Source organism: Mya arenaria, chromosome 14 (genome assembly GCF_026914265.1).
Source record: "Mya arenaria isolate MELC-2E11 chromosome 14, ASM2691426v1".
NCBI classification, from domain to species: Eukaryota; Metazoa; Mollusca; class Bivalvia; order Myida; family Myidae; genus Mya; species Mya arenaria.
This window is the reverse complement of record NC_069135.1, coordinates 20,631,318-20,657,021: the sequence shown is the minus strand read 5'-3', so window position 1 is coordinate 20,657,021 and position 25,704 is coordinate 20,631,318. Positions and strand designations below refer to the sequence as shown.

The 25,704-nt window shown below is 34.4% G+C and overlaps 2 protein-coding genes across 2 annotated transcripts in view; one reads left to right on the top strand and one right to left on the bottom strand.

Annotated features, from left to right (window-relative positions):
* Positions 1-610: 610 nt before the first annotated feature.
* Positions 611-9,275, bottom strand: LOC128217820 (uncharacterized). The gene is made up of 4 exons (XM_052925222.1): positions 8,554-9,275; positions 7,778-7,942; positions 6,613-6,775; positions 611-3,057 (listed from the first exon to the last, which is right to left on the bottom strand). The coding sequence occupies exons 1-4, from the start codon at positions 9,097-9,099 to the stop codon at positions 824-826; spliced, it is 3,108 nt and encodes a 1,035-aa protein (XP_052781182.1). The 5' UTR covers positions 9,100-9,275; the 3' UTR covers positions 611-823.
* Positions 9,276-13,678: 4,403 nt separating this feature from the next.
* The window catches only part of LOC128215843 (germinal-center associated nuclear protein-like), a 78,981-nt gene continuing 66,955 nt past the window's right edge, over positions 13,679-25,704 (top strand). Inside the window, exons 1-9 of the mRNA XM_052922456.1 lie at positions 13,679-13,768; positions 14,050-15,441; positions 15,708-15,757; positions 16,506-16,578; positions 17,451-17,507; positions 18,719-18,930; positions 19,967-20,108; positions 22,240-22,455; positions 23,082-23,171. Of these exons, the coding sequence (XP_052778416.1) occupies positions 14,064-15,441; positions 15,708-15,757; positions 16,506-16,578; positions 17,451-17,507; positions 18,719-18,930; positions 19,967-20,108; positions 22,240-22,455; positions 23,082-23,171 (2,218 nt within the window). The 5' untranslated portion in view covers positions 13,679-13,768; positions 14,050-14,063. The remainder of the gene's footprint in view (positions 13,769-14,049; positions 15,442-15,707; positions 15,758-16,505; positions 16,579-17,450; positions 17,508-18,718; positions 18,931-19,966; positions 20,109-22,239; positions 22,456-23,081; positions 23,172-25,704) is intronic.

The window sequence follows — 25,704 nt, the reverse complement described above, 5'->3', positions numbered from 1 at the left end:
GAATTAAAGTCAACTTGTGAGTGCCTGGAATGGTATTCGATAACCATTTAAGGATGGTTTTAATCTCAGGACAAGAAACTGAGTGTATAAATTAGACTATGAAATCGAGTGACCAATACCTGAATTAAATCACTGAGGCCTGTATAAGGATTAGTATTTTACTAAATATGAACGATGAGACAACGGAAGCAAAAACAACATAACAAGAAACAAAACGACATCATTTGTTTTGTACGCCTGTCCTATTTTCTTACCTTCGAATTTGTTTGTTCAAAAAATTTTGGTGTACAAGCATATATACACTTCCTTTATGCTTCATATATAAATGCAAAAATTATCTCTCTTTCGGATGTTATCATATAAAGAAATAGTGATTCAATGATTAATATATTTAACGTGTAGCAAAATACTTCATTCCAACTATGGTATTCTATTTACTCATTTGACGTAACTTATTAGTAATAATAGAACATTAGAGGATTCTGATATATACATGTTTTTATTCATATAATAAAACGTGAATGAATGAATGAATGAATGAATGAATGAATGAATGAATGAATGAATGAATGAATGAATTAATGAATGAATGAATTAATGAATGAATCAATCAAATTGCGATTTTTTTATTTACCTTATTCGCATGCTATTATGCTTCTATTGAAAAAAACACACAAGGAAAACGAGTTTGTAGTCAAACTTGTTGTACTCCCTTTTTATGTTTGAAGTATTCTTTATCGCAACCATCATTTCGCAATTAGATTGTTTCGCTTTCATGTGATGGTGTTCAGAAACATTGGAACGTCAGAGACTTTTACTTTTGTCAGCAGTTTTCTAATCGTACAGTAAATGTACAGTCGTGACACATTATATAGGACACACATGCATTAAAATAATCTTTCACTTTCTGTTTTACTTCATCTGGTTCTTCTGTCTTCGTTAAAATGATGATAAGTACGGAAGAACTCTCGCATCCGTGTATCACAACTGTGTGAAATATATCGCTCGCTTCCAACGCTTGGCCTTCGCTGACTTTAATTTGGATGGTCAAATCTAAATTTTTCAATTTTTTCAACTTCAGCGTTTGATTATTAACTTCATTCAAGACTACCCTGTACGTATCACGATCGCTGAATCTTGCCGGATTACAGGAACTTGCCTCCAATTCAATTCCCGAAAGCACCACGTCGGTTATGTAACGACAATTAATACATAAAGGATCGAAATTAGCTTCATTGTCTTTCTTAGAGTCATTATAAGAGTTTAATCCCAACAACGTCAAGCTGAAAGGCCTGCGAATTTCTTCCAAAAGTGAAAACGCATTTCTTTGTGAGACATGGATTTGCACTTCTTGTATATTGTCAAAATTGCAATGGAAAAGTCTCTTGAGATCACACCATTTCCCCTTATGCAATGATGATGGGACGTAGATTTTGTCCGTAACAATAGGTAACTCAGGGCTCGGCATGTCGGGATGGCTAGTATGAATAACATGAACTTGTCTGAGAAATAAATCATTCATATAGTCAATATGAAGCCTGTACGTTTCTTCAGGCACCAACTTTGAAAAATGTTTGCTCAGTTTAAATCCAGTCCTAGGATCTATACTTCCTGCAAAAAGCAAAGCATTCTCTTTATTTGATAGCAATGATGGGTCAGTCAGATATTCTCCTATTACATTAATATCAGTCATCGACTCGCCTTGCATTTCGAATATCATGTGGCATCCAGCTAAATACTCGTGGAACATTTTATGGGGGAACTGAACTTCGACCTTTGAATAAAGAGGGTTGCCAGTTTTTTCATCCTGAGATAAGATTCCTAAATGGCATGCAACATCAATTTCTTCTTTAGAGAGAAAATCAAACAGATCCTCTTTTTTAAAGAAAAGCGTCGATTTTTTGTTCCTATTAAATAATGATCTAAAGGCCAGACGAGAAAGCTTTACAATAAGTCCAGCATAATCTCTAAAATTAACCATGCTTCGTAAGCTCTCTGGTAAGCATGTTTGGCTTTCTCTCCAGTTACTTTTTAGCTTGGACATATCGAAACGCGAATGTTCTCTACTTGACAAGGCAGAATATGTTTCAGCATATCGTATCATCCAGTCTATCATTGATCCAATGACGTGTGTTGCAGTATTGCACAAAACATTCCCATCGTACCACAAACATACCATCAGTGTAAGCATGAGCGGATTTTTCAAAATATTCTGCATGAAACTGCCTTTTTCAGATTTGGTTACATCGAAATCTGGAAGGTCATCAACCTTTTTCCGAAACTCTTGAAAGGTAAAGTCTTCCTCTGAGCATTGTTCCTGTTTTGGGAAATATGATTTCAACTGTTCAATCACACGTTCAGCAAGAACTTGCACATTTTCTACACCCATTATTTTTACAATTTTATCAATTTTGCTAGATTCGTTTTTACAGGCAAGCGTGAGTTTCCTGTAAGGCCTCGTTGTGACAATAACTGTGGCACCGTGCAACTGGTCAGGCTCTGGGAATATATCCTCGTTTTCATGATTCCATTCATCCAGTCCATCAAGAACTATGAGACAACGGTCAGCTTCTTCTCTAAGTATATTCACAATTGTGTCACCATGTTTTTCGTATTCTTTGAACAATGGCTGGCCCAATATCATGTCCAATACTTTGCTACTTCCCTTGTGTTGTCTCAAAGAAACATGAAGGAGTACGTCGATGTGCCGTAATACTTTTTCGTCCGGACTCCACGACTTGTCATCCTCGTTCTCGACTTTAATTTTTCGACGAACAGACAACCAAGTGTTTATGACCTTTTTACACCAAGTGGTTTTTCCCATACCTGCATCACCTAGCAAGTAAATCAGTTTATGTCGATGTCCTTTCCCATATAGAACATTTTCCATATTATTGAAGCCACGTTCAAATTTGTCATCTAGCGAGTCCCTCCCTTCATACATTTCTAGATCAACATAAACATCATCGACCTTCTTTGTTGGCGACTTTATCATTGGTATCAATGACACTGAGGTCAAGCAGCGATCATACTCTTCTTCAATTGTTTTTATTAGTTCTGGAAAAAATGGTGTAAAATTCGGTTTATAATAGTCAAAAACATATCAAAGCATTTATTTCAAATGTTACAGTCCAGGGAAATTGCCTCCCAAACTCCTCATTTTGAGAAAAGGACTTATCAATCCATGCAATTGCACTAGTCAATAAATCACCACTTAGCATGTCATTCTGCTGGGCTATTTACTGTGTGAATTCCCAGATGTTTCTTGTACTGACCAATTTTAGTATGTAAGCATTGAGTTTTCATGAATGAATTGCATGAATAAACAAAGCACTGATAGTGCTGAACGGCTTGAAAGATGATCAATTCAGATCACAGCTTAAAAAGAGAAAGAAATTAACAAATTATTTGCAAATGTACATATGCACCAGACCTTCGAGTAGTTTTTCAGTTTATGGGAGTTTTTCCATCCATATCCGATAGTAAATATGTGTTTTACTGTTAATATACGCAAAATATTTCATACTCGTACATGAACTTATTTTGTAAATAATAAGTTTTTTTCAGGTATGTTTCAGAGACTGATTTTCATTGAAAATTGGTACTTTTGAGTATGATTTTCAACTCCAAGTGGACAATTTTTGTGATCTATAACATAAGTCTTGAGCTAAAGCTCAAGCCTAGACACGTCCTTAAAAAGGAGGTACATGCTTCCATACAAAAATTATATACACAAACCCTTCTAGAGCATTATTCCACCTCATTCGTCTACACAAATTTGAGAATTAAAAGTTAAAACGTGAACCCACAGTGTTTTCTTTTCGGTTCTTGTGTTTAATAAAGGGTGGAATATGCATTACTTAGCTGCTTTTTTGTTATGCTTATTCTTGTTAGCATTTTTTTAAAAACCAATGCACCTGATCTGTTTACGTTATGGTCACAGAAAACAGTGTATTCATTATATTCCCGCCTAACAGTCGGGTGGGGATTATTTAGCAATCGCTCGCGTTATCGCGTACCACAGTCGGTCTCTCAGTCCCGTTTTGTCGATTAGATATCTTTCTCATGCACGTCCTAATTTTTTGGCAGAAATGAACGCCATAGCATGAGGATGTGTCGCGCTCAAGATCCGTGCCCCTAACTTCAAGATCAAGGTCACAGCAACCTTCTTAACTAAGTATGTGTTCGTCAGTCTGTCTCGTTTTTGTCAAGTCCATAATTATTTTGTGGTCGGATTTGAAAAACAAAATGTCTGGCAGAAGTGACCAGCATAGTATGAGGATGTGTCGCCATTAAAGCCCTACCTTCGATGCCAAGGTCACAGCAACCGTCTGAACTTAGTATGCATTGCTATAAAAGCATTACTGACATGGTGTATTAGGCGCTGAGAATGCGTAATGACGGCTGCACATGAGCTTGTTTGGGTTTAAATGGGCATTATAGTTGCCAAAATGTGGTCAATGTAGCACTGAGTAGGCTTAACTAGAGCGACACATGCGTTTGTTTGGCACTGAATGTGCTTTATTGTAGGCATAATGAAAATAATAGAAAACTGGACTGGACTGAGTGAGTGGATGTGCTGAAATGTGTTTATCTATGAATATGCTTGACTGTATCCACAAAAGGAATCGTCAGACCCTGGAAGGGTTCGTGTAGAAGCCTTCTGTGGTTAAGAATACAGATTGTTGCTTTGGTGTTTGCTTGACACATGATGGACTTAAATGTAGCTGCATTTGTGATTAATTTGAACTGAGTTGGATGTAAAAGAGCCTTACTGTGATATGTTTGACACTAGATAAACTTCATTGCAGCAGATTTAGATTTACAGGGCACTTAATTGACTTGATTTATTTACACTTAATGGTCCCAAGTAATAGTATTACAAAACTATTGTCAATTGGGCACTTCATATATAGAGCTTTATAGATCCCCTTTTGTGTTTGTTTGGCACAAAATGTTTATTGGACACACAGTTTGTCTGTGGTGAGTGTATGACAGATATGGGTTGATGGTAGCCATAATGAGATTAAATGAGCTCAGGCTTGACTTTTTAGAACCTGTCTGGGGCTTGTTTGACCATGAGTGGGCTTGTCTGTAACCAGAAAAAGGATGCATAGGGCCGCTGGAGACCTTTTTTGTCTACAAGACACAATTTGAAATTGCGTTCTAATGGGGTTTGAGAAATTTAGTGGACTTATAGAAACACGTGTTTGCTTTCTAAATACTGTTTCGACCTGGGGAACGATGTTTATTGTGCTGTTTGGTACTAGAATATTAACACATTAGGTTGGGAAAACACAAAATGGACTTAAAAGGGGATACTTCCGGCTGAATAGGCATACATGAGACTCATAAACACATTGCACATGTAGCTTGTTTATTACTGGATGCGCTTAAGTAGGGACATTGTATGGTTGACTTGACTTGACTTTTAATATGCGAAGAGCTGAAATATACTTATAAGCTGTATTTATGTTATGATGTCAATCAAAACGAAGATTTAATCAAAACAGCGCTGTTGATATTGATAATATTTGCATTTTTACATGCGTAGTATTGAATGTCCGTATGAAGTATATTATGAAACAGTTATATCATCTAATCATAACGATATGTTGCGTTTTTATGCCAAGTATGCAAATTTGCACCTGTGGTATTTTTGGACGCGTTTATCTGGTAATTGATAACATTGACTTTTTTAATAAAATGCCATTAGTTTGCGTTGAAAAGAACATTAGACATAATGATAAAGCTAACTTTATTCACGTAAGATATCAATATCAATATTAATTACAACTTTTATTCACTGAGCGATATTATGTTGCAGTAATTAAAGAGAAATAAAGAATGTTATCCTGTCCAAAAACATTTAAACTGCACGTGTTCACGATTTTCTTTTTCATTCTTGAAATAAAAAGAATCAAGAATGTGACTTCCGAAGTATCAGCTGAAATAATAGTGTGATAGCTTTTCATGATAATTCACTGTATTTGAAATATTAGTAATCCATGTTTATAGCATATGAGTCTCAAAGAAAGTACAAATATATAAATGAACTTTAAAAGAAGAAATGAATTTTGAAAAAATGGGGAATTTTCATACTCTGGCCTTGAAATGATCATTCCATGTACCTTGAAGTGTTCAATGTTGTATGTAAATATTAAATGTCTTATTAAAAAAATATACAATAAAAATAATTCTTCCACTTAAATTATATAAAGTATACTAAATCGTTTCGGAAATTTCTGAATGACAAAAACAAGTGAAAATACTATGTACAGCTCGGTTCTCAGAAATATGTTTTATAAATTTAATACCAGCTGGGCAGTCAGTATTAATTTATAACTCTGTACTTCGCTTTAGATCATTATCACAGAGGTGTTAATAAACACTGACCCTGGGTAACCCTCAACATGATAAGTTTGGAGGGCAAAAACTCTGGACTGGTTATATTAAACCGCTTTATCAAAATAATTAATTAATTAAAAAATGCTTAAACATTATTTTTGGTAAGACTAAACATACCATAGCATTTAAATCCCAACGTTATATTAAACAGTTCCTTTATAAATACAATATAGAAAAAAAAATGTAGTAATTAAATGTTCGAACCTTCTTTTTTAACCAAATACTGAAGTCTTTTATTCTGTGTTTCTATCGCTTTATCCAGAAGATGTTGTTTGATATGCTGATTTTCATTCGTGAGGATCTCTATGTTATGACGAAGACTATTTACTTCTGCTTGCGTTGAGATCGAATGATCATGATCCATGAGCTATAATGAACAAATTGTAGAATAAGAAATCAGGCTATATATTAACAAGTTTGCACATGTGTTTTACTGCAAATTTATGTATCATATATAATGTGAAATCATTTATATTCGTTGGCATGAAATTTCGTGGTTTGCCGAAAAAATACAATTTCGTGGGTACTTGAATTCGTGGTTTTTCATTTATGAAAAATAAATCGAATATGCCATTGTCCTAGATCGTCTGCATAATCTCCACGCGCTGGCCTGTGATTTCCGGGATCTACGTCACACGGTTTATGACACTCGCTAAAGTGGTATGAGATGCCAATTAGTGCATATACCCATGTCAATTATCGATTTAATTGGGAATTAAGGTCATAAAAGAAGATGCACCCTGATAATAAATACAGATAGGGGAAGCCATTGAATACCAATTAAGAATTTTGCAAACTGTGAAAACACCGAAAAGGTGCGTATATTTGAGTAAACAAGATCATTTTAATATTTATTCACACGTTTTTGTTTAAGAAGCATTTTGAACGCGTTGGTTTGTACTTTGTCACGTTGGGTGATCATTAACCTCCAATGTAATCGATTAATTATTTCATTAAATAAAAAAATCGAGTACCGAGACTCATCACGCACATCTTGTTAACCTGGAGATTTTCACAAACAGCACACGTTTAAACACGTGCTTCTGTCATTTGGTTCATAAAAAACACATTTTATTGATTTGGTTTATTATTTGTTAAAGGCAGATATAATATATTAATAAAACAAAGATAGTAAAATATACAGTGAGACAGGTATAAACGCTGTATACTGCGACTTCTGTAACGAATAAACTAGTATGTACATAACATGTCGATTAAAAAAGTGAATAAAGGGTCTATATTTCGTGGGCTCTTAAATTCGTGGATCACCCTACCCACGAAAACCACGAACATTAATGCCCAACGAACATTAATGATTTCACAGTAGTGTTATCTATCAAGTCATGGTATAAATTTCCAGAGTATTTACCTGTTGCAGGTTTTGAAGAGATGATCCACATTCAGAAGCATATGTACTGTCTAAGCTGTTCAAAAATGTAACTATATTTTTCATATGTTGTAGTATGTCCATTCGCCTATTGTCATCCACTCTCATATCATGTGAATGCAGAATTTCATTTCGGATGTTTCTCATCTGAAAAGAATGTTAATAACTTATTGCTTTAAGCTATTGCTTTATGTTTCATCATCATCATCATCATCATCATCATCATCATCATCATCATCATCATCACCACCACCACCACCACCACCACCACCACCACCACCACCACCATCAACATCATCATCATCATCATCATCATCATCATCAACAACATCACCACCACCATCATCATCATCATCATCATCATCATCATCAACAACAACAACAACAACATCATCATCATCATCATCATCAACAACAACAACAACAACAACAACAACACCATTAGCATCATCATCATCATCATCCTTCCCCATGTAGGTATTTATGTTTACCGCACATTGCATATCATTACACATACAGCTTTCCACGGTATTATGTTGTTGTGTAACATTGTTATCATGTTGATCATGTTTATGAATAATGCTAACTTTGAATTTGTTATGCTGATTGTTATATTGCTATATAATTATGTATTTGTATGTATGTAAATATTGCTTTAGAGGGCCCCAAGGAAGATTAGTTTACACTAATTGGGTTACCCTCTGTAAATAAAGACTTTCATTTCATTCATTTCATTCATTCATCATCATTTGTCTCACCGTAATGAAGTCGTTAATGCTTCCACTTCCATCTACAATGCTTCGGAGGTACTTGTTGTTCAGCACGATGTGTAACAAACCGCTGCTGTCTACCTCTTCGGCTGATCCGCATTCCTTGTAACTATTTATGTTGATGTAACATTTTCCAACAGCCCAATAGTCTCCAGCCCATTGTTGCATTTCGGTGTTTTTCCATTCTGGTTGTCCATAAAAGTGGTCGTCTATAATTGCATTGTACATAGAGCAACAAAAGTTTGTTGGACAACTCTTTCGACCACTACTTTTAGAAGTACATAGGCAATTTCTTCTGTTTAATGAGCATTGTTTTTTACTCGGGTTGCTATGCTTCAAAAGCAAGGTATCTAAGTGGCATCCTTGACATGCATTATTTGTTCCAGCACTTCTTAGAACAAGCGTATGCCGTTCTTTCAATTTTGATATAACAAAGGGAACAAGCGCTTTTCTGACAAAGTCTAAACCAAAACAAGTTTCAATCCAGTTTTCTCTTTCGATATTTTGTTTAAGTGTCATGTAACTTTTTGCCATTTCATGTATTTCAGTATGAGATTAGCGTCACAAATTGTGAATATATTCTTGTTCTTGTTGTTGTGGCTATCAACAGTTTTTATCCTTTTAATTCCAACCAATCCGTTATTAACACAATTATGTCAGTCTACGAATGACGATATATGGTTACCATGTCTAAATTTGACTTTGCCAAATGGTTAGATTTCAGACCATAATTTTGTGCCAACCACTGGTGTATAAAGAGCGGGGCGCATTAAGAGCGCGCCCCTATATAGTTTGGCTTTCCAGATATTACATACATGTTATCTTAAAGACACGCAACATTTTATGAAGAACAAAGTTAAATTTTAAATTTATTGAAAAAAAAAATGAATATAACATGATCTCGTCATTAAAAATGTTTTGTCATTATAAAGGCCAAACGTAAGCAACGCGTCGAGTTGGGTTATAAAATTGCGTCATTGACGCCACAACGGCACATTGTCTCACTTGTGATTGTTTTTCATCAATAATAAATTTCAAATTTAAAATGTAATTGAATATGAACGAAACTCTTGTGTAAAACTTAAACTATGAATACATCCTTAAAGATAATAATGATACTGAATGAAATTGAATTGCTAGTAATTCACGTGGTTGTAAAGATTAAGCATGCATCTTTTACTCCTGGCGATTTGGCAAGATACAGTATAAGGATTGTAATGTGCTATAAGATAAATATGTTGGCAAGTTGCACTAATATACCAGTGGTCAGTGGTTTGAGCCTCACCAGGCGTATTGTTTGTAGATGTTTAATATGTTATTTAATGTTATAAAATCAAATTTATTGTTATGCTTATGAGCTGAAACAAGGGAGTAAAGTCTGCAAATGCGCGGACGTTGGAAATGTTAATGATTAAGACTACTACTTAATGGTTGCCTATCTGCAATTCTATTGGCAGAAAATGTAGGTTGTATTCTGAGTGTAAATAATTTATGTTTGTATGCATACTCCAAAATGTGAATTGTACATAATGAAGGGAGTAAAGTCTGTCAAACCCTCTTTGAATAACATTAGTATCCCAAAATGTGACCGAGAGATGGGTAGATATTGTGAATAATAATCAAGCGATATTTACTTGCCTGTTTTAAAGATGCACTCTTTCATCCGCAAAAAATGTACCTCAATTAATATAAATGTTTTAATAAACCGAACGTTTTTTAAAACTAGCTGTAAAAAACTGTTATTTGAATGAATACCAAAATATTTTTATCAACATTAGTCATGAGAAAATTCTATTCGATCTACAAACGAAAGAGCCAATTTATTGTTCACCCAAAAGCATAAATATCAATTTGAATAACCATATTACAGCACTATATTTGTTTTTGAAATAATTGCACTTCTTTGGCTTCTTCTGAACATAAAGCTTTATATTTGGAATATTTCGAAGGATGGTGCTGTGTAGCATACCCCTGTCGCCTTGTGTTCATTATCGTTAGGCAATAAAAAAAATTGGATAGTGAACTTCTGATTTTAAAAGTCACGGTTTTATGTTAGTTTCCTATGGGCACAGGTAACGTCCTCTCCCCTTCTCTAAGTCCGCCCTTGATAAGATTAGCAAAACAAGTATACCTGGATGCACGCCAAAAATAGACACTCCAAAACAAAGTCAAAAGGAAGTTATTTTGAATGATTCAATATAATTATGCACTGAACACAGGTTGCCTTTTGTCCGGACATAAAAGCGATGAAATATAATAGCCTAAACCGAGCCAAAAAGCAGATTTCATAAACTATCATTCGACACTTCAGTAAGCGATGACAAAGATACGTGCACTTGAAAAATATGCAATATATTCCAAGCAATTGGTATGTATATAATTATGTGTTAGCTGTAATTATGCCGTATAAAATATAGTTAAAAGGTTCAAATAAGTATCTTTATACTACTACTATGGTGATTGCCTTTTGAAGGAGTATTACTGGGTTGTCCAAATACTTATCAAATTGACTAGTCTTGTTTTTTTACGATTTATATAAAAAAATTACATTAACATTTCTGCACGAATATGTATGTCTCTTTTCTTTTGTTTTATTCGACAAATACTTATACCAAAGTACAGACAGATTATTTCTAATAATAACATTTCAAATCAATTAAATTGCGCTGGTGTATGCTTAAATTCCATCAGGATGGGTCAGTAACAAGAGTTGTTGCCCTTTAAATAATAAAAACAAAAACACTAAAACTCTTTGTGCATTTGAAGCAATTACTATGTCAATAATTGACAAAAATTAGCAAATTCTATGTAATATGTATATAGCTGTAATGTTATAGTACACGTGGAAGACTTTTATCGGTATTGGTAGTTATTAACACAAGAGCCATTGCCCTTCAATTAATGAAATCTTCCTCTCGTAAGCAGTTATGTATACCATATACTGAAATGAAATTACATAAAAAGTATGCAAAAAAATCCCACAAAAACATCCAATCAAATAGTTATCACCACTTGCCCTTTAAACATGTACTTTTCTCCGACTGTCATTCATTAATTATATCATTCAAATATAATTTTCCGCGAAATAACTCTTTGCGGATTTTACCTTCAATTGCAGGCTTGAAATGTTCGCTTCTTTAACAATGCAACATCAGGCGGATGATATCAGTTGTCGAATTTGCTTTTAAATTTGAAGATAAAGCCAACATAATTGGCAAAATTGAACATTTTCTGTCACGATTTCTGATATTAATAACTATCCATAAAATATATTATCATCTAAGGACGACTTCAAATGGATACACGCAATGTATTTCAATTTCAACAAAAAATCGAAAACAAATCGTTAAAATTGTGTTATTGCTCAAGGCAGAAATGTCAAGACGGAATATAAAACACGCCAAAGCTGAAGGTGGATATATTCTTCAGCCACAGCTATGTACATGTTAAAGTGACAAATCGGAGAAAACCCACATGTCCGACTTGGTGGCCACAAACCAAACTAACATGCGCGCAGGCCAGGACTCGAACCCGGGTCGCCTAGGTGAGAAGCGACTGCACTAATTCCTGCGCTATCCTGACAACCAAACACTTTATACAAATGATGAAACAGCCTTTTTTTTAATTCAGATTGTGATATGTCTAAACTCATTGTTCATTTTACTGATTAATATCATCTTTGTTAACTTTCAAATCTAAATCACTCTTGAGGTTTCATGGACATGTTTATGATCTGCAGTAGTTCTTACACAGGTTGAGACAACTGTTTCAGCTGTGCTTGAATTATTTAAAAAAAAAAACATGTCATAAAACAATTTAGCTTTAAAATATAACAACGATGTTGTTAATCATGTTCTTAACTTAAACAAAATTCCGAACAATCGGCTATTTGATAGGCATGAGATGCTCGAAAAATGTTTAAAAGTATGTTAAAACGATGTTAAAAACTGGAGTTCGCTGCAATTAAAATACGTTTGTTTTAAAAAATATTTCAATCTAATGCAGCGGGTGTGGATATCTGCCTATATGTACTATGTGACTTTGTGTTTTTTTAGAAAATAAATAATTACTGCACTACAAAAAACATATTATATTTAATGTTTTTTTTTTTTTATTGTTGACGCTTTAAATAATAGTATTAGTACACTAGGGATATTAAGTATGTATTGGACGATCATTGTGTGTCCGAAAAGGCAAACTCAAAACTGATGCGGGTTTTTAAATTAAATCTGAATAAATTATCATATTCACCTAAGGCAATCATAGTGTCCAGAAAATGGAAATGAGAGGATAAATTTCAAGCATTCTGGGCACAAAAAAAGTTCATGCACAAATATACACGTATACAATTTATCTTGATTTAAACTTACCCCGAATTTAAATTATGCCAACGTACATGTACACCAGCGTGTTGGTAATCATTGACACACGTCGGTATTAATTATCTTTATACGTCACCAGTACTTTTGATGTCTTGGTTCAACTACGCTATACGTTCGTAAGGCAGAACAGAACGTTTTCCATAGAGGCAACATATCTCAGGAACTAACGGATCCATATATTCTAGAAAAAACGTTATCCATAAAAACAAGAAACGATTATATTTATACAAATTACTGGGTTTGTTTGTCTCACACACCGATGAAGTTAAAAGGGGTGTTCGTTGACATTAGAATTCCTGATCGTGTATATTGACAATTTACAGTAGTACTTATATTTGTCTAAAAACTGCAAACAAATGAATCTAATAAATGTAAGTGCAAATTCTATATCGTTTAAACATCTTATAACATACACCCATGGTGTTATTATATATGTCACCTGTATAAGTCGATTGTGAGTGGGGTGTATTTAGAAAATATTGTTCGAAAAATGAAATAATTTGTGGAAAGCCTAAAAAAAATTATCGTGTAGGCTATAATTCAAATTCAGAAACGACTTAATAATGAAGGACAATTTAAAATTTGATCATACTTGTATGTTTTCTTGTAAATATCTTGTGTGTACGTTCCTATTTACGACACGCGCTTTAATATGCAATAGAATCTCAAAAATACATGTAAGGGGAAGTCACTGTGTATATTATCCTACTCAGATGATTGTATTGTGTAACCGATATTGCTGTTTTTACATAAAGCAAATTTTATTTTCGGTTTGGAAAAAGAAATGAAAAAAAGATTGAACAAAAATATTAGATCAAACGGTAAGGTTTGAATCAGTAACCATTTGTTTTGATCTTTTAAATTTTAAGGCCTGACATAGTCTGATTGAAAGTAAATCTACACATCTCTAGAGTATTATGTTAGTGAAATTCGGATAAATACTTTTCGGACGCATTAGTCGGTTAAACATCATTAAAATAAAAGCCTGGACGGCATTTTAGAATGACTACATTGTTCTTCTATTGAGTACAAGGGTTGTCATTCTTTTATTTGTTTTGCATACTTATACTTTATGCCAAAGTGTTCAAAAATCGTTTTTCAGTTTCAAGTTGAACCATGTCGAACCCATTTGGTTCCAGTTCGTCAAACAACCAAAATGTGTTTGGGACTGTTTCCTCTCCAGTATTTGGACAACAGCAGCAAGTGGGATCGTTCGCAGCTCCATCAAGCACATTTGGTCAGATAGCATCAAGTTCTAGTCTAGGTCAGACTACATCGTCAACTGTGTATGGTCAAACTTCAAGCACAAATGTTTTTGGGCAGATTTCAAACCCTAGTCTGGGTCAGTCTTCAAGCAGTTCTAGCATGTTTGGTCAGGCGGCTTCATCAACCAATGTAACACAGTCAAATACAAGCTTGAGTCAGATGCCTTCAAGTGCAAGCGTTTTAGGTCAGACAACTACAAACATGTTTGGGAGGACACCTTCAAGTTCAAGCACTTTTGGATCGATTGGAATGACAACACAATCAAACCCCTTTGGTCAAGATCCTGTTGGTGGATCAAATACATTTGGAGGAAATTTTGCTGCAACAACAGCATCAACTAATGTTTTTGGAGGCAATGAAAGGAATGCAATCTCAGCACTAAGACAGAGCTCAGGATCAAACATGTTTGCCAGAAATGTAAGCAACGGTAGCAACTTAGAATCGGCACCACCGTCAGAAGGTTCAAGTGCTTCCAATGCATTTGGTCAGACCTCTTTAAGCTCTGCATCAAACTTATTAAGTCATCCATTTTCAACAGCAGCAGGTTCATCCAATGATGGAGTCTCTTTTTCTTCAGGCGCTTCAAATGTATTTCAGCAAAATCTGTTCAGCAAGCCAGTTAGGGTAAGTGCGGTTTTTGGTGGAACTCCTTCACAATCAAGCTCGGTAACCTCATCGAATAATCCATTCAGCAGTGGAACAAGAGAAAATAAAAGCTCAGAACAAGAAACAAGTCTTTCATCTGCTTCTAATGCATCTACTGGAATGTTTGGTAAACCTGCATCTTCCCATGGTAAATCTGGTCCTTTTGGTGGCAATGCTAATCCATCCAGTTCTTTGTTCGGTGGATCAAAATCTGACACGGCAGTTACATCACAGGCATCGAGTGCTGGTTTTTCAAAGCAAGAACAAAACAACCCATTTGCTTCAAAGTCTGATACAGGTTTATTTGGTAAAGGGACAAATGATGCAAAGGATACCAATTCGTCTCGTATATTGTTCGGCAAGAGAAAGGTGATTGGTGAATCAACAAGGAGCTTTGGAACATTTCAAGAGGAAGAAACTGGTCAAAGAGTAGAAGGAAAGAAAGATGAACAGCCTGTTGGTGTATTCACTGGTTCCAAAAATAAGGGAGGAAATGTTTTTGGAAAAAGCTCTGGATTTGGCGCTCAAGGTCAGAGTCAGTCAAGTGCAGAAAGACAGGGACTGTTTGGAAAAGCAAGTAATGGTAAATAATTTCTGTCATGTCAATGCTAATATTAAAGGTACAATCATTTTTTTATGTGTACCAGTTTCCATGCTAATGTTCAAAATTAAAGGTGCCAGTAATGATTAATTCTTACATCCTTTATAATTTATTTTTTTAAGTTATTTAGAATATTAATTCATTACAGGTGACTTTAAAACAAAGTTACATGTATGCTGTTTTTCTTGTGATAGTGTGCATATTCAATGTTCTCTTATTAACCGTGAGTTCTCCTATTGTTTTTACAGATGTAAAGGTTGGGTCGAAGCATCATGAAGAACGAGATTATAATGAATCTGTAAGTAGGGGTAGAAAAAAGGCCAAAAAGTATAATTTTATAGTTTATGTACATGTACATTGAGAAACTGCATTGTTTTTTCTGACCAGTTCAGGCTAAAACCTCAAATGCTTATTAAAGTACTTTTTCCAAAAGGAAACTGAAATTCTTCCATACACAACAGATGTCTGAGGTTCCCATTTTGTATGTTTATTTTTTTTTTATTTTTTTTAAATGGACATCAGACCATTTTGCATGGAAGAATTGGTAAAACACAGAAACAAATAATATCACATTTTTTGGTCTATTTTTTCATTTCTAAGCAAATTTGAATTCACAATTGTAGTAATTCCACAGTGGTATTTACGAAATGGCTTCTTTTATAAATCATAAAATAATGGAATGCTAAGGCACACGGGTCTGCATTGAGTTCTCTTCTAGAGCTTTAATTCTGGAGTGTTACATATACTAACATTCATGTATTTAACTGTACATACATTTATGAAAGTAAAAAATGAATAATATATAAACCATAATGGTTTACGGTAGTTTTAATTCATTCGATAAATCATTTTGGAATTGGCCCGAAAGTAGGCAGACTTGATTGGGAAAAAATTCCTTTTCGCTCCAAGGGGAGTGAACTGAAAAGAGATATTTTATTTTGGCCAAGAATTTTCTACCTATGATGTGACAATAGTTGATTATTAATTAAAAGCTATTACTGATATGGTTGAACAAGAATTGATTGTCTTTATTTCTTTATGGACAGGCTTCAGAGAGGGATGAAGAGGAGGCAAGGCCTGGAGCTTCCAGGGGATTGTTTGGGAAAACTGGAACATTAGGTAATAATCTTGGAAAAGCCCATACATTTACCATTTCGTCAGTACCTCTTTAAGCTCTGTCAGTGAGTGAAGTTTGACTTTTAGATGATCTAGCCCAAATCTAACACTTGTAGTATGCTTTGCAACAATTTTTTTTTTCAATTGTGAATGACATCTATTGTGCTTACATGTACATTGTATATAGGTTTGCTTTCTGACAATTGATGTCTTATGACCAGTGGCTCAGGTTTCGCAAACTATTTAAGGCTTGAAAATAGTTCTCCCCGCTTGAAAGCCTATAATTGGATTAGGCTGTGTTGATAACAACCGATCAGTTTGCTGAAATTTCTTGCTTAGTCAATTTATACAACCAGTTTGTTTAAGGAACTGGGCCCATTGCTAATAGAAACCAGAATACCCCATAGAACCCAAAGCTGGGGATTAAACCTAGGCCCTCTTGGGTTAGATACAGACATCTAAACCACGGTTTCATTGTGGTGAAGAAGTTTTAGAGGTACAATGTACTAAGTCTTGATGGATGCACAGAAGAAACATATTCATTTTGATGTATTATTATGTTTATCTTCTTTTACATATATAAAATATTAGCGATATTTTGGCACTTTTGCACATAATTGAAAACCCCAATTAGTAAGGCTAATATTTTTTTCATCTGTACACAAATCATATGCTTTTCTTGTTTTGATCATTAAAATCAAACATTGTGATGAATTTGAATTTATATGTTTCTTTTGTGCATCTACATGTATGTAGACTTTTTACTTTTAAACTTCTTCACCACAATGAAACAGTACAAGCTTGTCTTGGTTTAGACTTACACTAAAGAAACTTATGAAAGGGATATTACGTTCATCAGACAATTTTATTTTCAGAGTCGAGCACATCAGGTGCAGGTGCCAAAATTCAAAGACTAAGACAGCCATCCATAGGTTTGTATAAATTATTGAGGATAAACTTCTAACTGAAACAATAGCCTGCCAGAATTTGAACATTTTGGAAATGCTCTAGCAGAAAACAGTATTTCAGATTATGATGATACCCCTCATGGAATTTGCAATTTGTGCATAAAGATCGTTCGCAAATTTCTAAACGGCAGGTCATATTCATGAAGGAGAAAAGGGTGGACATTAAAGGTACTAGACACCAGTACCATCAAGTGCATGAAAAAAGAAAATTTTCGTAAACTTACATAAAGTTGACTTATTGTGTACAGCACAAGGAATCTTACTTGCTGATGTATTACATCGCTTATGACACATGCATCGTTTGCGATGTTTAAGCTTTTTTCTAATTCAAAATATCCTAGGGTTGTCTACCAGACCAAGTAAATCTGAGTAAGTTTTTATGTAGTGTTGTATCTTTATCTATACTCATAAGCAGATATGATATTTTAAACGTGGAAACACAGATTAGACAGCAACATGATTGTTGCGTGTATTATTTAAACCATCATTATTTTTTATTATTTTAACCATGTAAAGTGATGTATTATCCGCCTCCTACTGGCTTGCATTGGCAATTCTAGGCTTACTTTTAGAAAATACTGTATTTGCCAATTTTTGGACCATTTGGTGTCTAGTCCCTAAGTTTAAGAAACTGACAGAGACTTATAGTTTTGTAAATACAATGTACTGTCTAAAAGATTATATACATATAGACGATGGTCAAGGAGCAATTTAATTTTTCATGATTTGTCCATTGTAATTGTGAGACTTTCTTAGCTACAAAACTTAATGAACAATCCTTGAGTCAACGAAACAATTCTACAGAATTATGCCTGCAGAGAAAGACGTTGACATGATTTTATTATGCAATATTCCCAATTAGACATTTGAATCATTTAAATTAAGGAATTATTACTGTCTGAACAGTACATTATGTGAATACTAATGCCATTTTACGATTATTGAAATGTGCTTACTATGTATTATTAATTTCGCACTTCACTAAAAAAATAAATCATACGGGGGTATGTCATATTGCCTTTTGGGCCGAAGTCCTTCATCTACAATTATATACTATGTTATGTTATGTTATGATTATATATTTTTTATGTTAATATAAACATGCATGTGTGTTGTAACGTTCCATGACTCTGCTGAAGTGGTAGAAAATAAAATTTACCGATACTTTCAAACAGATGGAAAAGGTGCCCCCCCAGGATCGAAAACACCAATGAGGAGACAGATATCTGAAGACACAAGCACAAGAACCGCCATAGTGTGTAGGAATGTTCCCCCCAAGTTCAACTCTCGTGTAACTATCAAGACTCACTTCAAAAAGTTTGGGGAAGTTCTTCATGTCTTTCCTAACCCATCAAAACTACAGGCCATTGTGCATTTTAAGACACATGTAAGTTGATTCCTTTTAGTGTTTCAATTAAAAGATACTGTCTGGGTAAAAAAAGTATCACAGTTTGTTACATGAAGGATAATTGTCTATATAAGTGTAAGACCATAATATATTGCCCAAGAGTGAAATATTCACCTTTGATGTTCATGAGGTAAAGTATATTGCAATCTAACACTGAAGCTGACAATTTTTCATTACAATGAGAAATAATAATTTACCCACAATCCTTAGCATGCTCTGCAAGTATAGGGATATTCCGACAGTCAATTCTTTGATCAGCCATAGTCCGTGATCTCCATTTATTTCCGTTGCCACTGCTGATTATGAGGACAGACAAATTAGCAATTAGCTAATAAGCAATTAATATATTTGTAATTATTGTTTGTTATTATGGATAAGTTTAATTCAAAATATATTATGAATTAACAAATTTTTAATAAGTACGATAATTGATCAATAAACTCCTTTAATCATCGTACATTGATGAAATAGTTGGTTCGTCTTCAAGCCGTATTCAGATTTTGGGCAGGAATGTCACTATTGACACTATTCTAGAAAGACTACCATATAAGCAATAGAGACCTTTACTGAGAAATGATAAAAGTTTAAAGTCTAATGTAAAATAAAACTTAATGTGTTAAATCCAGTGGCAGCATCATATGTCAAGTGTATTAAAGGGCCATATATTTGGTGGAGGGCAGTGGGGGCGTATAAGCATTATTATGTAAACATTCTGGAGTAAGTTCACATCCCCTTCATGAGAAATGATAAAGACATTAAGACTGCAGTGCGTTCAGTAAGGCGAGTGTTTACATGTTTTGTATCCCTGTTGCAACGCAGCGCATACTCTGCAAGCGGGAAACCAAACAGCAAATGTTCGCCGAAAACATGTTTACTGAACGCATAGAGGTCAAGCATAAGACCCATATTTTGTAACAGTTATAACAATTAATATTATGGAGTAACAACACATCCCCTTTAATGAGGAATGAAAAGAAAAATTAAAACTAATTAAACCATTTTACCCACTTTACAGGATGCAGCATCAGAGGCTAAGCGTAAGGGTCGTATACTGGGAAGGGGCGTCCCACCATTGACAATATTCTGGAGTAACTATGAAAGGAGCCCTCGTGTATCTGATAGTGAAGATCGGACAGGGAGGAAAAGACGGAGTGAAGGTGAGAATGTGAGGCATATGGGTTTTAATTTTTGTCTTGTCAATATTTTGAGATTTTTTTACATACTTTACCATTGACATATTTAGAAGGGTGTTTCACATTGTCCTTTTTTGGTGGCACCCTTCTACCCCTATGGCAACCAGCATGTTATCCCTCCTGCTTTCATAGAATTAAATGCTAAGGATAATCAAATTTTTTTTATTTTTTTTATTAAAACAAAAATTATAAATTCATACAAACATATTTGACTGTAGAAACTTAAAATGACTTCAATTAGGCACATTTTCGAACAATTTGTGTCAAATTGATAATGTTCAAGTTTTTCATCGTCCCGAAATAATGCGCCTATTCTCCCTTTACATCCTGTCGCTTTTCCGCAGCAAACCTGGCTAAAACCCTAGTCTTTGACCTGATACATTTTACTTGTCCTTTTCATAGCAAAAATTGACAAATATTTATATCACTGACATTGATGTGACATTTTAGCTTGTCTGTTTTTGCAGGGATTGTCATAGCCTTGGTTTGTCATAGAACTCGTTCATGTTTTTGTAAAGTGCACTGTTTTTGAATGACAAAATAAAGTGTGGCAAACCATTAGGAGTTTTCAAACTAATGTACTCAAAGCCCTTCAGCAAATGTTGATATATACTCAAAAATCGTCTTTGAAGACCACAATTTTCATTAGCTTTAACAACACCAATAATCACTTAATAACAGCATTCTTTAGAGGTCAAAATATTGACCACTTTTGTCGAAGTTTGGTGGCCTTGTGGTTAATGCATAAGGAGAGCTATCCTACTCACCCAAGCGTCAGCGTAACCACTTATGTTAAAGTTTGCATACAACCTCAAATATTTTCAAAGTCCATTGACATATGGCTTTAAAACTTTGCACAATTGCTCACCATCATGCCCCCACCCTGTACACAGGAGGAGGAAACTCTTATAAGCATTTTGACAAAATTATGCCCCTTTTTTCGACTTAGAATTTACGTTAAAAGTTTGCGTACCACCTCAAATATTTTCAAAGACCATTGACATCTGGCTTTGAAACTTTGCACCGATGTTCACCATCATGCCCCCAACCTGTACACAGGAGGAGGTAACTCTGTCAAGCATTTTGACAAAATTATGCCCCTTTTTCAACTTAGAATTTATGTTAAAGTTTGCGTACCACCTCAAAAAAATTCCATTCAATTTATGTAAATATCTCAGCGTCATGTATAGCATTAAAATCTAATTAAACAGTGATCCATAACAGTGTTTCGCCAAAACTTTTCAATGCATACACCGAAAAGCGGCAGAAAAGTCGAGCGTACTGTCTCTGTGACAGCTCTTGTTTATACTATAATTGTTGTTTTTTTCTGCAATTTTGATATCGTAGAGTAGAGAAATGATAAAATAAGTTTCAGATGCATAACTGTGAAAAGTAATTTTTGGTCTAAAATTATGATTAAGTATCTTTAAACCTTGGCCATAAGCAAAAATACAGTTCAAGATATTCAAATAAAACTTGGTATACATGTTGCCAGGTACATTATGTATGATATACACATGCATTGCAAGGCACATAGCATCTAGCTTTAGTAAGTCATTGTTGAGAATGGCCCTTTGTTTGACTGAAAAAACACCAGATGGGCATTGGCATTTGAACTTAGGGGTATTGTTTTCTGCTCACGTCCTTAGCAGACATTTTGAAATTGTATGTGTTGCTGATCTGAGATATATATTTTACTTTATGATTACATGTAATGGATGAAGATTTTTTCCAGTGTTACAAGCTCAAAGAGATATTCTTTGTAAGTCTAAAGTTTATCTGAAAATATTGAATTCATGGTTCATTGTTCAGTACAAATGTACCTCTCTTAAATTTTGTATATCAATGAGTCAAGCATAGTAACTTTCATTTTAGAAGGAACAATACCTGTGCCTGTACCAAGTTGAAGACCAAAGTGGCAATAAGAAGTAAATGAAGATGTTTCTGCAACATTTAAAAAAAGTTTGCTATCATATATGATTTCAACAGGTACAATCCCTATACCAAAACATGGACAAAAATTGCAACAAGGAAGAAAGTTGCTATAATTGTTTGCCACTTTCTTAAAATGTTTGCCATGAATATCTGATTCCAGAAGGTGCAGCCCCTATACCAAAACGTGGACCAAAATGGCAACAGGGAGAAAATGTACAAGAAGAGCTGGAGGGTATGGCGGGAACGTCTGACATTGGTCGGTTCTCGGGTGGTCAGGATGCGGGGTCAAGGCCAGAGGGTGGGGCTAAGAGACCTGATAAGCCCCGTAGCTCAAGCCCTGCTACTACTGTGGCTTCAGCTTCTGATGTGAAGACAGGTGATGGAATGTTTATAAACAAACAACATTTGAAAGTATTTTATTTCTATTTGGAAGAAGTCTTATTAGCTGGTCAGGGTTTTTTTATGTAAAGAACTTTTAAGTTTTTTATACTTTTGGTGTTGTTGTCATCGTAGCAGGCAAAACTGTTACCTATGCCATATTGAAATAAAACTTGGTACACATGTTGTCATAGACAATAGGCACATGTATATCAAGGCCCATAACTCTTGCTAAAATAATTGATCGGTTATGCCCCCCTTTTTTTTTACTTAAAACAGCTCTACAGCGCTCTTTTGTGATGATATGTATAAGAAATTATGACCTATAATCAGTCAAGGACAATATGCATGGAGGTCCATGTTGTTAATGATTTTCAGAGATTTAATAATACATGTACTTGTGCAGAAGTAAATGTAAAATTCAGATAAATACACATTTATTTTTTAACAGAACAAGGTATAACAGTTTTTGAAACTCTTCATTCAAGTGTTGAAAAATACTTGATAGAAAGACTATTTATACAGTAGTCCAAGAAATTATCTAAAAATACGCATTTAGTTGTGGTCGTTAAAATGTAGTTACCTCCCTTCCACCTCCCTTTAATCTAATTTTTTGTTTTACAGTGTCGGTAAGCATGTTTGAGGGAGTTGGTGCGTGGAACACAACAGGACGGGTACAACTGCTGGAACTCAGAGATAAATACATCAGACAGAGTAAGTCAACTTGATCATCAGTAGGCTGGCTTCCCTTCTTTTCCTATATATGCTTTCCATTGGGAGTTATGGATTTTTTCTGATCCATTACTGGATGGGCACAACTGCTGAAACTCAGAGTCAAATACATCAGACAGAGTAAATAAACTTAATCATTACGACACTATTAGGCTGGCTTCCCTTACCAATTCAAATTATCCTATTGAGAGTTGCTGTAACTCCTAGTCCACAATCTGACAAGCACAACTGTTGAAACTTCTGATAATTATGACAAGAAGGAGAATGTCTGCTGGTTAAGAGTTGTTGATGAGATAGCTCTTTATACAGACTTTAACTCTTTCTTTGACTGTACTTCATTTGATATGTTTAAGAGTGTAAGTTCCTTGATCACAACCAGACAGCATAAGCTAGAATAATAGTAATTTTCCATTTTAAACTATTGGTACATGTAGGTGCTAGTTTTCCTATTTGACACATTTGCGGGAGTTGATACACTGTACCTGGAAAACTCTGAACAAATACAGTAGCTAGAAATTCAGGGACTCAAAGAAATAAAATAACTTTTTAGTTACATTTTTTAGCTGAAAGTAAATATAAAAAGATGAAAATGTTTTGAAAAAACTTATTTACCCTCTTATACATTATCTCTCTAATACTCGATGAAAATATTTCTGTCTTTAAATAGCAACAGACAATGTAGATTGTTTAATTTTCTCAAAGTTCAAGATATTTCTCAAACCATTACTGCTAAGAATACCTGATTAAATATTCGATTCTCCATTTTCTCACTGATCATAAAAGTATTTTACATTGAAAACCTAATGAAAACAATTTAAAATCTCGATAATAGAATGTCAATGAGTTCAAAGCAGTCAACAGTAATCAGACAAATGGTATCAAATCAGACGGGTGATTGGTAGCAAATCAGACGGGTGATTGGTAGTAATTCAGACGGATGATTGGTAGTGATTCAGACGGATGATTGGTAGCAATTCAGACGGATGATTGGTAGCAAATCAGACAGATGATTGGTAGCAAATCAGACGGATGATTGGTAGCAAATCAGACCATAAAAACAAACATGTATTAACCCTTACCATGCGGGGTCCGATTATATTCGGACCGAGTTGTGTGTAACCCGATCCATGCTAAGTCCGGATATTTTCGGACCGGGATATTTACCATGGGATGTTCAACAAATCCACTTCAAATTCTAATCTTGCAGCAAATTACCACATCAGTACATAAAAATCACATAGCAAAATAATAAATCTAGCATGTGACATAATTTTATGTACCAATAATAGTAAACTGACAGAGAAATCCATAATTATGTATCGGATATTTTTATTTTCTCCCAACTCCGCCATTTTGAGTATGCGTTCACAGGGCATCTATACTTCATGCTTGTTTATTTTTCATTTTAAAGACTATTCCTTGATTACAACAACAAATCTCACTTAAAGTGAAATGTCAAGTTCATTACAAATTGTAATGGACGTATTCAAAATAGTTTTCCGTATTGTTTTATCTAAATGTTATGCAGTTACAAATCCCGGCATCAGTAAATGTCAATGACACTTGTATGTGTTCAACTCTTTCATTGTTTTTACACTATATTAACTCAAACATGAATAAACATGTAATTTAGAATAAACACAAGCTTTACATTGACTCAATGACAAGTATTTCCAAACCATTCTGTGATTTAAAATCCATAAACACCACCGTCCGAAATTGAGATTAAATTGTGAAACTAGGTCACCGGTGTCAACTTAGAAAAATTACTTTCGATTTCACCACTCACACTTAGAGCACTGTTATTTGATATTTAACCATAGAATGTTATAAAATGTTTTTCTTACACATAATTTACAGATATTTGTGTCTACATATTCGATGGCAGCCGCTGACACTTTTATTTTTTATCTATAAACAACAATATTTGCATGACCTAAATTGGCGGGGATAAAACAACAATCACGTGACAGTTATTGTTTACCAGTGTCGGCTGTTACATTTGTCAATGCTTATTGCTATTGTTATTTTAACAACTCCTGCATATTTTAATTAATTATATTATACAAAGAATGATATGACTGCTATCGTTTAGCCCTAGTCGAAAAAGAACAATAGTTCATTCAAAAATGTCACAAGTTTTTACTTTAATCGGATGCTGTTTTACATATCCGCAAGTCATATGGGGGCCAATTATCCGCATGTAATCTTTTGGTTACTTTACACATGATAGTTATAATTAAATTGGTGAACAGTGCCTATTTGATGAATGTTGACCAATTAATAAACATTTCGACTCATTTTAAACTTAAAACGAATTAACTGGTTTAATACATTTGGCTGCTGTCATCTGGAGAATGTTACAGTAGAGTAGATTTTAATTTTAACAAACCAATTAAGGTACACCAAGCTTACACATAAGGATGTGGGACAACTTCACCTAAAACAAAACACCATATTAACACTGCTTATTTTTGTAATGTGCCCCCACCCCCCTCCCAATCACCAGGTGGCA

Coding starts and splice junctions, on each gene's coding strand:
- LOC128217820 (XM_052925222.1), bottom strand. CDS start 9,099: ATGGCAAAAAGTTACATGACACTTAAACAAAATATCGAAAGAGAAAAC. Junction 7,943..8,553: donor GCATTAACGACTTCATTACG/GTGAGACAAATG, acceptor CATTCTTTTCAG/ATGAGAAACATCCGAAATGA. Junction 6,776..7,777: donor CTCTTCAAAACCTGCAACAG/GTAAATACTCTG, acceptor TGTTCATTATAG/CTCATGGATCATGATCATTC.